The sequence below is a fragment of the Oncorhynchus clarkii genome, chromosome 13 (genome assembly GCF_045791955.1).
Source record: "Oncorhynchus clarkii lewisi isolate Uvic-CL-2024 chromosome 13, UVic_Ocla_1.0, whole genome shotgun sequence".
In the NCBI taxonomy this organism is placed as follows: Eukaryota; Metazoa; Chordata; class Actinopteri; order Salmoniformes; family Salmonidae; genus Oncorhynchus; species Oncorhynchus clarkii.
The window spans coordinates 52,364,913-52,381,461 of record NC_092159.1 but is presented as its reverse complement, the minus strand read 5'-3'; the positions used below and the strand labels follow the sequence as shown (position 1 = coordinate 52,381,461).

At 45.0% G+C, this 16,549-nt stretch overlaps 3 protein-coding genes across 3 annotated transcripts; 1 reads left to right on the top strand and 2 right to left on the bottom strand.

The window, feature by feature from the left end:
- Nucleotides 1-2,947, bottom strand: LOC139365056 (tubulin beta-4B chain-like). The gene is made up of 4 exons (XM_071102408.1): nt 2,765-2,947; nt 1,956-2,064; nt 1,452-1,562; nt 1-1,351 (listed from the first exon to the last, which is right to left on the bottom strand). The coding sequence occupies exons 1-4, from the start codon at nt 2,819-2,821 to the stop codon at nt 294-296; spliced, it is 1,335 nt and encodes a 444-aa protein (XP_070958509.1). The 5' UTR covers nt 2,822-2,947; the 3' UTR covers nt 1-293.
- On the top strand, nt 2,932-8,756 carry LOC139365055 (zinc-binding protein A33-like). The gene is made up of 7 exons (XM_071102407.1): nt 2,932-2,988; nt 6,306-6,741; nt 7,208-7,303; nt 7,387-7,620; nt 7,745-7,767; nt 7,873-7,991; nt 8,146-8,756. The coding sequence occupies exons 2-7, from the start codon at nt 6,337-6,339 to the stop codon at nt 8,715-8,717; spliced, it is 1,449 nt and encodes a 482-aa protein (XP_070958508.1). The 5' UTR covers nt 2,932-2,988; nt 6,306-6,336; the 3' UTR covers nt 8,718-8,756.
- Nucleotides 8,755-15,894, bottom strand: LOC139365054 (RNA polymerase I-specific transcription initiation factor RRN3-like). Its single transcript, XM_071102406.1, has 17 exons — nt 15,432-15,894; nt 15,250-15,306; nt 15,063-15,152; nt 14,835-14,964; nt 14,692-14,751; nt 14,120-14,183; nt 13,922-13,991; nt 13,735-13,833; nt 13,526-13,621; nt 13,286-13,415; nt 13,056-13,186; nt 12,815-12,945; nt 12,494-12,678; nt 10,243-10,351; nt 9,950-10,102; nt 9,718-9,808; nt 8,755-9,607 (listed from the first exon to the last, which is right to left on the bottom strand). The coding sequence occupies exons 1-17, from the start codon at nt 15,525-15,527 to the stop codon at nt 9,455-9,457; spliced, it is 1,845 nt and encodes a 614-aa protein (XP_070958507.1). The 5' UTR covers nt 15,528-15,894; the 3' UTR covers nt 8,755-9,454.
- Between the last annotated feature and the right edge of the window lie 655 nt (nt 15,895-16,549).

Genomic DNA, 16,549 nt, shown 5'->3' with positions numbered 1-16,549 from the left:
TTGGAACACATTGTTAATTTATTCACATAATTCAATTTAGACATCGAGTTACAGCTTGCTGCTTTCATAAGAAACCTCATGTTAGAATACCCTCTGACTTCTAGGATGAGACCTGAAAACCTTACAGGATACTAATTAGACTGAAGGGAACCGCTGAAGAGATGCTTGAGCACATTCATTTAATTATCACAAATCTGAGTTTCCTTTTCTTTAACATTAACTTAACAAGTTGTGCTTTGGGGACAGGACGGAGGGGAGTGATAGACTGTTTGGCAGTTGAGTGACGGGATGGTTTAGGCGGCTTCCTCTTCTCCCTCCTCTTCAAACTCGCCCTCCTCAGCAGTGGCATCTTGGTACTGCTGGTACTCAGACACCAGGTCATTCATGTTGCTCTCAGCCTCAGTGAACTCCATCTCATCCATACCCTCTCCGGTGTACCAGTGAAGGAAGGCCTTACGGCGGAACATGGCAGTGAACTGCTCAGAGATACGCTTGAACAGCTCCTGGATGGCTGTGCTGTTGCCGATGAAGGTGGCAGACATCTTGAGGCCGCGGGGTGGGATGTCGCAGACAGCGGTCTTCACGTTGTTGGGGATCCATTCCACAAAGTAGCTGCTGTTCTTGTTCTGGACGTTGAGCATCTGCTCGTCCACCTCCTTCATGGACATGCGGCCACGGAAGATGGCGGCCACGGTGAGGTAACGGCCGTGACGGGGGTCGCAGGCCGCCATCATGTTCTTGGAGTCGAACATCTGCTGGGTGAGCTCAGGCACGGACAGGGCGCGGTACTGCTGGCTCCCCCTGCTGGTGAGGGGGGCGAAGCCGGGCATGAAGAAGTGCAGGCGGGGGAAGGGCACCATGTTGACAGCCAGTTTGCGGAGGTCGGCGTTGAGCTGGCCAGGGAAACGAAGGCAGGTGGTCACTCCACTCATGGTGGCTGACACCAGGTGGTTGAGGTCTCCATAGGTGGGTGTGGTGAGCTTGAGAGTGCGGAAGCAGATGTCGTAGAGGGCTTCGTTGTCGATGCAGAAGGTCTCATCTGTGTTCTCCACCAGCTGATGCACAGAGAGGGTGGCGTTGTAGGGCTCCACCACTGTGTCGGACACTTTGGGAGAGGGCACCACGCTGAAGGTGTTCATGATGCGGTCAGGGTACTCCTCGCGGATCTTGCTGATGAGCAGGGTACCCATGCCAGAGCCAGTACCCCCACCCAGGGAGTGGGTGAGCTGGAAGCCCTGGAGACAGTCACAGCTCTCTGCCTCCTTCCTCACTACATCCATGACAGAGTCTACCAGCTCTGCTCCCTCTGTGTAGTGGCCCTTGGCCCAGTTGTTTCCAGCTCCACTCTGGCCTGCAGACAGAAGTGTCATAACCCATTATTTCCTGGACAAGATTTTAGAAGTAGCCTACCAACAAATCTCATGTCTGCACTGAACACACCAACCACTCACCGAAGACAAAGTTGTCTGGCCTGAAGATCTGTCCGAAGGGGCCAGACCTGACAGAGTCCATGGTGCCCGGCTCCAGATCCACCAGAATGGCACGGGGGACATACTTCCCACCTGAAAAATCAAATCAAAATTAAATACATTTTTATTCGTCACATACACATGGTTAGCAGATGTTAATGTGAGTGTAGCGAAATGCTTGTGCTTCTAGTTCCGACCATACAGTAATATCTAATAAGTAATCTAACAATTTCACAACAACTACCTTATACACACAAGTGTAAAGGAATTAATAAGAATATGTACATAAAATAAGAAGAGGGAAATGTTGGGCATACTGAAACTATTGTTGCTGTACATGTTTTATATATGTATTATTTGTTTGTATAAGTGTAATCAGTTAATTATTCCTAATTAAAACAGCAGTTAATTTAATTGGGCATGTTTCAATAATTGGAGACATTATGTGGTTAATGTATGAAATGCTATATAATGTGCATACAGTACCTGAGGCCTCATTGTAGTACACATTAATCCTGTCTAGCTGCAGGTCGCTGTCTCCATGGTAGGTTCCAGTCGGGTCGATGCCATGCTCATCACTGATCACCTCCCAGAACTGAGACGAGAGAGAATGAGAGAGAGTGAGAGAGTGAGCGAGGGAGGGTACAGGGGGAGGAGATGCAAGTCAATAGCAATACACAGAAGCATCCATTTAAAACGTTAGTTAGAATAGAATATAAATAAATAAGTTAGAATATAAATAAATAGATAATGCAATGTGTATTTTCTGTTGCGTGGACATTTACCTTTTCAAGAGCAACACAAATAGCATGACTTGCATTAAATATTCCCTTTACATAATTATGTTATCGTCTAAATGTTTCAAATTAAGCATTAAAATGACCGAAATATTAATCGTGTTGAATATGTAATGTCATAAGGTAAGGTATTCTACTAGGCTACCATATCTTTCCCTTCAACGCCCATATTACAAGGACCCCAAATAACCAGTGGGAATGAATCAGCGGAAACAATAAAAATAAAAAATGTTTTTTTTAAATCAGGGCATGTCATATCACACATCGATTAAAAATGAGTTTATCTTGTGCACGGAATGATCATGCATTTTTCGTCCATGGTAGCCTATAGGCCTATTATAGCCTATCGAGGATGCAGTCTTATGGGTGGATTACAAGCGGCCATTCTTAATTTAGCTACGCACTACGCAGAGAGAACGAGAGGTTTATCTAGGTCGCATGCAATCCCCAAATGAAGCAATCTATTTTATTGATATACAAACAAGAGAAGAGTAATACCTTGGCTCCAATCTGGTTTCCGCACTGTCCGGCTTGCAGATGCACTATTTCGCGCATTTTGGATGGAAGGAAGGGCGTTAGCTGTGAGGATTCGACGGTGGAACGAGAAGGTACTGGGCTTGGAGGACTCTCTTTGTCTTCTTACCCAGCTGACTGTCTGATGGACACGCCTCTCCTGCTACTACTGGGCGGAATCGGTGGTGCAACCTGACGTCATCCCCATGGTAACGAAAGACTGGAGGAAAAGTGGGATACATCGTCCTAGGCTCGTGGAGAGAGCGGATAGGATGCTGTGATTTGGATCTCGCCATTTTATTTATTTTATTTTATTTAACCTTTATTTAACTAGGCAAGTCAGTTAAGAACAAATTATTATTTACAATGACGGTCTACCAAAAGGCAAAAGGCCTCCTGGGATAAAATAAATAATAATAGTAATAATAATAAATACAATATAAATACAGTGCAAAACACACATCACAACAAGAGAGTCAACACAACACTACATAAAGTGAGACCTAAGACAACAACATAGCGAGGCAGCAACTCATGACAAAATAGCATGGTAGCAACACAACATAACAACAACATGGTACAAACATTGGGCACAGACAACAGCACAAAAGTCAAGAAGGTAGAGACAACAATACATCACACAAAGCAGCCACAACTGTCAGTAAGAGTGTCCATGATTGAGTCTTTGAATGAAGAGATTGTTCCAGAGATGCGTAGTTACACGACTATAGTCCCTGAGAGTAGTGGAGAGGGTAGCAAGTTTTAAGTTCCTCGGCATACACATCACAGACAAACTGAATTGGTCCACTCACACAGACAGCATTGTGAAGAAGGCGCAGCAGCGCCTCTTCAACCTCAGGAGGCTGAAGAAATTCGGCTTGTCACCAAAAGCACTCACAAACTTCTACAGATGCACAATCGAGAGCATCCTGGCGGGCTGTATCACCGCCTGGTACGGCAACTGCTCCGCCCTCAACCGTAAGGCTCTCCAGAGGGTAGTGAGGTCTGCACAACGCATCACCGGGGGCAAACTACCTGCCCTCCAGGACACCTACACCACCCGATGTCACAGGAAGGCCATAAAGATCATCAAGGACATCAACCACCCGAGCCACTGCCTGTTCACCCCGCTATCATCCAGAAGGCGAGGTCAGTACAGGTGCATCAAAGCTGGGACCGAGAGACTGAAAAACAGCTTCTATCTCAAGGCTATCAGACTGTTAAACAGCCACCACTAACATTGAGTGGCTGCTGCCAACACACTGACACTGACTCAACTCCAGCCACTTTAATAATGGGAATTGATGGGAAATGATGTAAATATATCACTAGCCACTTTAAACAATGCTACCTTATATAATGTTACTTACCCTACATTATTCATCTCATAGGCATACGTATATACTGTACTCTATATCATCGACTGTATCCTTATGTAATACATGTATCACTAGCCACTTTAACTATGCCACTTTGTTTACATACTCATCTCATATGTATATACTGTACTCGATACAATCTACTGTATCTGCCTATGCTGCTCTGTACCATCACTCATTCATATATCCTTATGTACATATTCTTTATCCCCTCACACTGTGTACAAGACAGTAGTTTTGGAATTGTTAGTTAGATTACTTGTTGGTTATTACTGCATTGTCGGAACTAGAAGCACAAGCATTTCGCTACACTCGCATTAACATCTGCTAACCATGTGTATGTGACAAATAAAATTTGATTTGATTTGATTTGATTTGATTTGAGTGGTGTAGTGATAGCTGCATGCATCCTACAATAACATCTCTTGTGAGTAGCCTGAAATTATCATCGTCATCAAGCCACTAATGAATGTTCATAAGATTTTCCCCAATAATATAAAGTGGTCACAATCACATGTAGTGATTGCTACAAACCACACACTGTGGACTAATGTTGAGAGTTTCAATTTCCTTGGTGTCCACATCACCAACAAACTATCATGGTCCAAACATACCAAGACGGTCGTGAAGAGGGCACGACAAAACCTTTTCCCCCTCAGGAGACTGAAAAGATTTGACATGTGTCCCCATATCCTCAAAAGGTTCTACAGCTGCACCATCAAGAGCATCCTGACCGGTTGCATCACCGCCTGGTATGTCAACTGCTCGGTATCTGACCGTAAGGTGCTACAGAGGGTAGTGCGAACGGCCCAGTACATCACTGGAGCCAAGCTTCCTGCCATCCAGGACCTATATAATAGGCGGTGTCAGAGGAAAGCCCATAAAATTGTCAGAGACTCCGGTCACCCGGAGTGTCTTCTCTGATACCGCACAGCAAGTGGTCCTGGAGTTCCAAGTCTAGGACCAAAAGGCTCTATTATTACTTTTTATTTTAGTCTACTTGGTAAATATTTTCTTAACTCTTCTTGAACTGCACTGTTGGTTAAGGGCTTGTAAGTAAGCATTTCACGGTAAGGTCTACACTTGTTGTATTCGGTGCATCTGACAAATCAAGTTTGATTTCCTCTGATATTGACACCAAGCAACAATAACAAATATTTAAAATACCACACTGGAGGCGGAGGCAAATGGTTGATTCGTTTTTAACCAATATCCTGAAACCTTGAGTTTTCAAGGGAAACACAGGCTAGCCCCTCCAAACCCCTTTCTCCCCCTGTGAACCCCTCTTCATCCCCTTTCCTAATGTAAATGCAATGAAACTGCACAGGCTTTTGCGGAAGAAACTTGGTTTGCCATTGAGGTTGTGTAAGGGGAAGATTAGGCCTACAGAATACCTTTTGAAGCTTTGCTCTATATGAGCAATCATTGGTGTCAAAAGCACTGCCATATAATTATTGCTTTAGATTACACAGTTATCCCCATTGTAAGTTTTATTTGCAAATAATTAATATAGTGCAAGGTACAAACAGGTATAACAGTTGTATACAATAGGTAATGATGTGTATGGTGTTTACGTTAGGCCTACATTGTACCTGCCTTTGTTATAAACATGTAAATACATATGTTTTAGGAACACAATGTAATGTGATGCCAATTTTATTTATGATGATTTTACCAATAATTTTGGTTGATCATATTTTCATCCTGCTTCATGAGATATATCTTGACCGTCGTCTTTCACTTTTCAGTCTTTTAAAGGCTTTTAAAGTTATTGATTGTGTATCTCTATCCACAACCTTTAACAATGTTGCTATTCAAAACATGTAACAGGTTCTAGGCTAAACCAGTTTGCAGCTATTCCACATGTGACCAATAGGGCTCGACTTCCTGTTTCACGTTGCTGTCTGTCACGCAGTACTGTGTGTCTCTGGAGTCACACACAAACACAACTCAACAGACAGGAAAACAGCCTGCACTTTTAAGGTCTGGCATTACAACAAGAACAATGGAAGAATAGGCACTTTGAGTATCTGTTTTGAAAATCAAAAGGGAGGTGATTTCTGAAAGACAAAGTAAATAATCTCCACGTTTATATGCTTGACATGGGAATGTAGTATTATTTAAGCCAGCGGATATCTTCTTCACAGACTCCCGGTACCTGATCAGGTGAAGACATACATGTCATCCAGTGTGTGTCTCCCAGAGGAGGATCTCTCCTGTCCTGTGTGCTGTGACATCTTCAGGGACCCTGTCCTCCTACCATGTAGCCACAGCTTTTGTAAGACCTGCCTACAATGCTACTGGAACACCTCAGCCCCCAGACAGTGCCCTGTCTGCAGGAGAAGAGCTTCCAAGCGCACCCCTCCCTCCAACCTGGCTCTGAAGAACCTCTGTGAAGCTTTGCAACAGAGCAGGATTCAGAGCTCAGTCGAGAGGAACCATGTACTTTGTAGTCTACATGGAGAGAGACTCAGATTCTTCTGTCTGGTCGACAAGCAGCCTGTCTGTGTAGTGTGCCAAGCCTCGAAAATACACAAGAACCATGACTGCGTACCCACAGAGAAGGCAGCACAGGATTGCAAGGTAAGAGACTGAATAATAATTGAAATGACTCTAGTATGTATATGCATGAAATAATTTGGCAACGTCTGTTTTCATAGTTAACGTTGCCATTTTCTCATGTAAGGAGCCTGTGGCCCCTGGCAGTAGAATGCTGTTAATCAGGTCTATCCTGACAGTATATGTGAGTGTACAGTATTAGCAGAGAAATATAGCAGAGAAATTCCAAAGTGTGTAAAGTATTATATCTGATCTGCTGGTTGTACGTCAGTGAGTGGTGTTGATGGACATACAGTGTGTTTGCAGAGTAAAACATCTTTAAACATAATAAATTATCTCAGGTATTGAAAGGGTTATTTTAGTCAACCGACACACCTGGCATTGACCCTATTGTTAATTTATTTCACATAATTAAATCTAGACGTTTAACCGAGTTACAGCTTGCTGCTTTCATAAGAAGCCTCATGTTAGAATACCCTCTGACTTCTAGGATGAGCTCAACGTAGCACTGAAAACCTTACAGCATACTCTGGACTCCCTCATTAGACTGAAGGGAACCTCTGAAGAGATGACCGAGTCCATTAAGGTAATCTCTACAGATGTCATCTCAGTTTCCTTTTCATTAAAATGAACTCAAATCCATCAAGTTGTGCTCTAACTGCCCCTCAGAATCAGGCCCTGGAGACAGAGAGGCAGATAAAGGATCTGTTTGTGGAACTCCACCAGTTCCTGTATGAGGAAGAGGCAGCGAGGCTAGCTGCTCTGAAGGAGGAGGAAGAGGAGAAGATAGGGCTGATGAAGAGTATGGTGACAAAGGCTGCAGCAGGGATGTTATACCTTAAAGAGACTATAACAGTCATAACACAGGAGATGACTGATGCTGACGACATGGCATTGCTCCAGGTTTGTACTGGCACAATTTACACATTGCACACAAATTTGAAAAAGCCAGAATAATTGTTTTTGAGGAGAGGATGGGATTTATTTTTTTATTCAGCCACAATATTACACTTTCTTTGTTTTTCAGAATTGTAAAGCCACTATAGAGAGGTATGTTGAAATCCCCCACCTCTCTCTGTCGATCATTCTATTTTTTCCTCCCTCTTTCTGCTTTGGAATATTGAACAGGACAATTGTATTATTTTGTCATTTCAGAGCCCAGTGCACAGGGCAGGGCCCGGAGAGGATTTCAGGGGCGCTGATTGATGTGGCCAAGCACCTCTGTAACCTCAAGTACAGAGTCTGGAAGAAAATGATTCTGCATATTGAATATAGTAAGTCAATTTCAATGGTTAACAGAGATGAGGAGATAAGGAGGTTAACTCCCACAGCATTTTAACCTGGCGGAGAGAAGCTAAAACAGTGGTGAGTGACCCAAACCCTTTTCCTGTCTCTAACCCAGTCTCTGGCCCATTTCCTCCTCTTCAGCTCCTGTGACCTTGGACCCAAACACAGCCCACCCCTGCCTCTTCCTGTCACATGAGCTCACATCCCTTCAGTACACCAGCCAGCCCCACCGTCTCCCTGACAACCCTGAACGCTTCCACATGAGTGCAGAGGTCCTGGGCATGACCGGGCTTTGCTCAGGAAGCCACTGCTGGGTAGTGGATACAGGATGTAACAACGACTGGATTCTGGGCGTGGCCTGTACGTCTGTCACCAGGAATGCGGAGGTCCAGGCCCGGCCGGAGAACGGGTTTTGGACCATGTGTCTGCGAGACAGGGAGTACAGAGCGATGACCTCACCCCCAACAGCCATGACAGTCACAGAGAAACTCAAGAGGGTCAGAGTGCAGCTGGACTGGGACAAGGGTCAAGTGTCTTTCTTTGACCGTGCTGATGACGATACACCCCTTTACTCTTTCTCACACAAGTTCACAGAGAAAGTGTTTCCGTATTTTTATACGCAAAGCAAACACCCTCTGAGAATCCTACCTGAGAGGATGTGTGTTACAGTGCAACAGAGTGGGACAGGACATCCCTGTACAGTTCCTGACTGATAATATTTTACAATAAATTAATATCTGCCAACCCACAAATAGTTTGACTTTTATTTACAGTTTGCCAACTATGAAATTGATACTCCATACATACAAGCACAAGTTTCCTGTTTCCTTTTTCCATCTACTGCAGGTGACCTTTCTTACAAGTATCTGTTCTGGTTAAGAATTTCAATAAGGGAACATGTTTACAATCTGTAAAATATAAATATGTGTTGTTCAGAACATGACACAAATTGTAGATCAGAGACAACCAAAATCAATGAACCATTGAAAGTGTCAGATATTTTGTTTTTGTAAATACAGTTACCTTCGCTGAGAACACAAATCTTTAGAGTTTCCCATCCTAGATAAAACAAATACATTTTCTTTCCATAGTTGAGTTAAATGAACTTATTCACCATTAACCAGTTATAACATGTTAACTGCTTTAACATAGAACAATTATTATAAAATGAATAGCTCTAGCCACGCATTGTACACTGTGTTCCTAATCTTTTGTATCCTGGAGTAGGTTCTTGATGGGGTGGTGATTATAGATGGTTCCGACTGATACTTCTCTTCAGTGATGATAGGGAAGGATGGACCCGTCCATTTTAAACTGGTCTATGGTAAGATCATTTAATATTCCATTTGAAAACTTTAAAGCTGGGTGTCTCTGTATGAAGGCGCTCAGGGTTGTGGAATAGTCCATTTTTCAGGGGGTTGTGGATGAGTCCATGTTAAATACAGGGGTGTCAGAAGGGTCTCTGTAGGAAGGAGATGGGCGGCGAGCCCACACTGCTGGGGCTGTGGAGGTGTGACTCATACGAGCCAGGGGTCATACCCATCACCCCCTTTGTCTCTGGCGTCTCCCCTCGCAGGAAGTCATCCTCATCTGCATCCGAGCACTGAGACAGAGAGAAAACAGCCAATCAAACCACAAAAACAACCAATAGGGAGACACACAGCATCCAATCATGTGTGTGCCTGAGAGAATACAAGACTGTCTGTATTTTACCGGTCTGACTCTCTTGGTGGTGACGGTGTCCACCCCAGTGTCTGCTGGCTCCTCCCACACCTGGTAGAGGGGCTCGATGAGTTTACTTGACCTGGAGAGGAGAGAAGAAAAACATGATCAGAAATGGAAAATGAACTCTCTTCTTAGAGTTCAGGTTGCACTACTGCCATTTCCAATTTCTCCTGTTTTGTGCCTACTGATAAGTGGTCCCTGAGAAGGGTTCATGGGTTACCTCTTGAGCACATAGGGGTCGAAGGGGAAGAAACTGTCCAGGGGGTTGGTGTTGGTGGACACACAGTCGCCCCCCACGGAGCTGCGGACCACGGGGAGAACATGACGGTTGTTCCTCTCGATGATGGTGTAGCAGAACACCAACTGGTACTTTCTGTGGATGGATGGATACACGTCTGGGTCAAACAACCACTTCACATTTTTAGAAGCAGACAGAAACTAACACAGTGCTGTAGCAGAGTGTAATTGATGTGCGACTGGCTTAAAGGGTGGTTGGTCGGTGTACCACTGTACCTGGTGATGGCAGCAAACATGTTAGTGACGGCAGGCAGGCAGACCTTCAGAGGGTTGAGCTGACACATCACTATCCTCTCTAGGTTCAGACTCTGCAGGTACGCCAGCCCTGGGAGGGAAACAGACATACAGTTATATAATACTGGAAACTGGTAGAGAGCCCCCCCCCCCTTACAGACACACAGTTATATAATACTGGAAACTGGTAGAGAGCCCCCCCCCTTACAGACACACAGTTATATAATACTGGAAACTGGTAGAGAGCCCCCCCTTACAGACACACAGTTTTATAATACTGGAAACTGGTAGAGAGCCCCCCCTTACAGACACACAGTTATATAATACTGGAAACTGGTAGAGAGCCCCCCTTACAGACACACAGTTATATAATACTGGAAACTGGTAGAGAGCCCCCCCTTACAGACACACAGTTTTATAATACTGGAAACTGGTAGAGAGCCCCCCCTTACAGACACACAGTTATATAATACTGGAAACTGGTAGAGAGCCCCCCTTACAGACACACAGTTATATAATACTGGAAACTGGTAGAGAGCCCCCCCTTACAGACACACAGTTTTATAATACTGGAAACTGGTAGAGAGCCCCCCTTACAGACACACAGTTATATAATACTGGAAACTGGTAGAGAGCCCCCCCTTACAGACACACAGTTTTATAATACTGGAAACTGGTAGAGAGCCCCCCCTTACAGACACACAGTTATATAATACTGGAAACTGGTAGAGAGCCCCCCCCTTACAGACACACAGTTTTATAATACTGGAAACTGGTAGAGAGCCCCCCCTTACAGACACACAGTTATATAATACTGGAAACTGGTAGAGAGCCCCCCCCTTACAGACACACAGTTTTATAATACTGGAAACTGGTAGAGAGCCCCCCCTTACAGACACACAGTTATATAATACTGGAAACTGGTAGAGAGCCCCCCCTTACAGACACACAGTTTTATAATACTGGAAACTGGTAGAGAGCCCCCCCTTACAGACACACAGTTTTATAATACTGGAAACTGGTAGAGAGCCCCCCCCTTACAGACACACAGTTTTATAATACTGGAAACTGGTAGAGAGCCCCCCCCTTACAGACACACAGTTATATAATACTGGAAACTGGTAGAGAGCCCCCCCCTTACAGACACACAGTTTTATAATACTGGAAACTGGTAGAGAGCCCCCCCTTACAGACACACAGTTATATAATACTGGAAACTGGTAGAGAGCCCCCCCTTACAGACACACAGTTTTATAATACTGGAAACTGGTAGAGAGCCCCCCCTTACAGACACACAGTTTTATAATACTGGAAACTGGTAGAGCCCCCCCTTACAGACACACAGTTTTATAATACTGGAAACTGGTAGAGAGCCCCCCCTTACAGACACACAGTTTTATAATACTGGAAACTGGTAGAGAGCCCCCCCTTACAGACACACAGTTTTATAATACTGGAAACTGGTAGAGAGCCCCCCCTTACAGACACACAGTTTTATAATACTGGAAACTGGTAGAGAGCCCCCCCTTACAGACACACAGTTTTATAATACTGGAAACTGGTAGAGAGCCCCCCCTTACAGACACACAGTTTTATAATACTGGAAACTGGTAGAGAGCCCCCCTTACAGACACACAGTTTTATAATACTGGAAACTGGTAGAGAGCCCCCCTTACAGACACACAGTTTTATAATACTGGAAACTGGTAGAGAGCCCCCCCTTACAGACACACAGTTTTATAATACTGGAAACTGGTAGAGAGCCCCCCCTTACAGACACACAGTTATATAATACTGGAAACTGGTAGAGAGCCCCCCCCTTACAGACACACAGTTATATAATACTGGAAACTGGTAGAGAGCCCCCCCCTTACAGACACACAGTTTTATAATACTGGAAACTGGTAGAGAGCCCCCCCTTACAGACACACAGTTTTATAATACTGGAAACTGGTAGAGAGCCCCCCCTTACAGACACACAGTTTTATAATACTGGAAACTGGTAGAGAGCCCCCCCCTTACAGACACACAGTTATATAATACTGGAAACTGGTAGAGAGCCCCCCCTTACAGACACACAGTTATATAATACTGGAAACTGGTAGAGAGCCCCCCTTACAGACACACAGATTGCCAAGCCAGTGAGAGAGATATACTGTATATATATATAAACTTCTTTTTAATTATTGTATCTGTGCAAGTATGTGTTTTACACGCATGTGTAATCCCCTACCTTTCTTCATGTTGCCCTCCAGGATGCTCCTGTGTCTGAAGATGAGTGTGTAGAAGACAGCCTGGCAGGCGTTGTAGAAGGGCCCGTGTAGCGTGATGTCACAGTAGGCCCGGGAGCCGGAGTCCTGGCTGTCTATGTATAGGTGGAGCCAGGGGACCAGCAGGTCCAGACACGCACGCACCGTACTGCAGGACGGAGAACAGTCAGAGAATCTTAGTTAGGGAGTTAGGAGGGACCAGAGAGTATGCTGCGTAGAACCAACCACACCCCAACATGCTCTAAGGAGCCCTTTCTGATCAGCAAAAGTAGAGTGTGACTCACGCAACGGGCAGGAAGTTGGCACGGGCCAGGAAGCTACCCATGTAGCCAGCGGCAGATTGGCGCAGTACTGCCGGGTGAGACGGGCTCTGCAGTAACCTCCACAGGTGTTCCAGAAACGCCTCCGCCAGAGCCTGAGAGAGGGGTCAAACACACAACCAATCAATCGAGTTACCCACTCAACCGTTCTATAAAATGCCACTACTATAAAGCCGCACGGATGCACACTGTTGCGAGTACTGACCAGTCTGAAGCTGCAGAGGTAGAAGAGGGCGTATTGGACGTGACAGGAGGCGTGTGTAGGTAGGATAAGTTTATCAAACACACACACCAGGTCCTTGTACAGATCCTTAGTCCGCTCCACATCCAGACAACCTGCCAGAGAGAGAGAGTAGAGGGGGAGAGAGAAAGAAAGCAGAGTAAGCACTGTCTTGTCATATGTCTAGTGAGTGTGTGTGAAGACCCTGTGCTCACTGTTGACGTGGCACATGTCCTTGATGAAGGCCAGCAGCACAACCATGAGAGTGTCCAGTCTCTCAGCGACAGGGTGGACCATCACATTGGTCCCTGCTGGACTGGACTTCACTGAACACACATCCTCATCCTGTGTGTGAGAGAGAGATGAGGGAAACGTCACACCACTGCAGTCGCAAAATGGAGAACTATCACACCAGTGACTGTTGTATGTAAAACATAGCAGATCTAGTCAGTCACCATGTCAAAGAGGCCCTCCTCCTCCTGCTCTCCTTTCAACTCCTGCTGCACAGCGTTCTCCTCCACCTCCTCTATCTCTCCCCGGGGAGCACTCACCTGGAACACAACACACCGTGTTAGCACACAAAAAACACCTATTTCTCAGTGAAGAACTGGAAAGCCAACACACACACACACAAGCAACTGTGGCTTAACAAACACACACTTACGTCCAGTTTGAGCATCCTACTGATGATGAGTTCCAGGACGTCTCGTCGTAGAGAGGGGATGTACACCGCCACCCGCAGAAGGTTATGGACATAACACTCCTGGGGAGAGTGAATGACAACCATACTGTATAACAATCTGACAATAAAAAAACGAAACATGAGGCTACCTACCGCAGCCACTGCTTACCAGGGTTCTGGAAGATTTCTGCACAAAAGGAAAGTTGTCAATCAGAATGGGCATCAGGAAACAGCTGGTGCTGAAATGAGAAGGACAAAAAAATATGTTTGTTACCAGTTAGCATTGGGGGTCAACAATTCCCAAGGTCAGACCTGGGTCTGAAAATGATCCAGCAACATGTTGTAGGATTGTCTTATGGCTACTTACGATGGGACATATCTGCCAATCAGCTGCAGGGCCTGGTGACACTGGTCAAAACTTCTTGGAAGGTCTTCAAATCAAGAAAGAAGAGAAAGGGTTAAAACTGTGCAGGGAAAAAGTATTTGCCATTTTGAACTAACATCCAACGTTGAACAAGTTGGATCTGTGAACTGGGTGTCATTATACCCTTTATATTGGAATGGAACGTTGATTCTGTAACATTTGAAGTAAAAACAAAATTGTAACATTGAAGTAAAACTAAGATTTATGAGGTCTGTCAGCCTGACTAATCAGTAACCATAAGGGGTGGGACTCCTGCAGTGAAAGTCCCCAGTGCTAGAGTCTCCGTGCATTATCTTATCTACACCTCACCTCCCCTCTTATCATCCTCACTCTTCAAGGACTTTAGAAGTGAGCCTAGTTTCCCTAAAAGGACGAGTGGAGCAGCCTTTTACCAAATGCAGTCTCAGGTCACTATGAATTTACTGCAGTGTGTATTTCAATGAACCATTTCAGAGACTGTCCGTTGAACAACCTTGGTTTTCCATCGCAAACAGTAATGAAACAGTAACACCTACTTTCATCGTCATCATCCGAGTCAGAGATGTCCACTCCTCCCTCACAGATCTTCACTCTCTCTGGAAAGGAAGGAAAAACAATACGTCTTCAAAGTAGCCATATTGAGTTATCAGAATGTCCACGCAGACAGGCAGGAACTCACTGGGTTTGAAGTTGGAGACCACCATCTTGAGGCAGGCCCGGAGGTAGACCGTCTGGGCAGATACCAGGTTACCGAGGAAGGACAGATACTCCTCCACTACGGCAGGGCTTCGGCCCAGCCACGGCAGCCTCTGGTTCACAGAGACACAAGGGGTAGATACAGCATTAGAAAACTGTTCCTGGACTGGGCAGTACTGACCATCTCTTGATTCAAGTGTTCCATCCTCACCAGAGCCACATAGATCAGCTGCTCATGGTCTTTGCTGAGTTGTGTCACACAATTCCGGAACTCCTGCAGCCAGTTGATGATTTGGGCATCCTGTCAAAAAAGGAAGACATTCTATTATCATTAAGACCTATGGAAATGTCCTTGTTACACTGTACATGTAGCAGAACTGCTAGTCGTGCTCATTTACCTTGATATCTGGATCTGCCAGCTGATGTTTCAACAACTCATAGTCACTGGTGTCTCCCTTGAAAAACAACCAACCAGCAGCAAATACTGTCATATGTATACCAGGTTATAACTACATTCCAGAGTGAATCACATAGGTGTCTAAGGCATCCAAGTTTGGTGTCACTGGATTGGAAACCTCACCTGTTTGAATTTCGCCAACGTGGCAACAACATTGCCCCCAAACCGCACCGTTTTCAAAGGGGGAGTGTTCATGAAATCTCTCCCCTCAATCTCCATGCTTTACACACACGCGCCGGGGAGGGAATGATGGCAACAATAGCGCGCGAATAAATTGACTGAGCTACAGAGTGGTAAGCAAGTATTGTGAACCATAAAGCATGACAACACAATACAGTTAGCTTTTTTACAGCTTGCTATAAATGTGCTAGCTACTATTAGTTTGATGGTAATGCGTTTACAGAAACGTATTTGAAAGGCTTCAGTCTTACAAATCAAATTAAACCGTGTTCAGATAGCTACAATTCTATTTGCAACGCAAAATGCTGTTTCGATCGTGCTACGATGAAACGTGCCTTCTCCATGCCGCTAACTTCACAACAGGAAGAGAAAATGGTGACCGATTTTATTTACGGAAATGAATGGTAGATTCTTCTTCCTGTACTAGCGCCGTGGTCTTCTATGGTGCATTACTGCAACCTACCGTGGCGGAGCAATAGGCATATTTGATAGAACAGTTCCATCAGAACATGTCACCTTTGCCATCGCTGCCTATCTGGATTGAGCTTTATCAATCCGACTCTAATACTGCACTCAAAATGTATGGGGAGGGATTAGAACATTGGACACGGCATTTGGGCTCCCGAGTGACGCAGCTGTCTAAGGCGTCACTACAGTCCCTGGTTCGAATCCAGGCTGAATCACACCCGGCCGTGATTGGGAGTCCCATAGGGCGGCGCACAATTAGCCCAGCGTAGTCTGGGGTAGGCCGTCATTGTAAGTAAGAATTTGTTCTTAACTGATTTGCCTAGTTAAATAAATGTTACATAAAATTGCAGGGAATGTTTTTTCAAGCAGTAGTGAATAATTGACAGCGTTTACCTCAATTCAAGACGTGGTGAAATCATGAACATTAATGATGTACTTGTCCTGCTCTGAGTGTGTGTCTCTTCCAGCAGTTCATCCAGCAGGCTCCCCACATGGCACATGGCTTCAACCTGGGCATGTAGCCTGGTCTCATACACCAGACATAACATAGTAAACGTAAATTCGGAACTATCAAAGTATAATTATATGTTTTA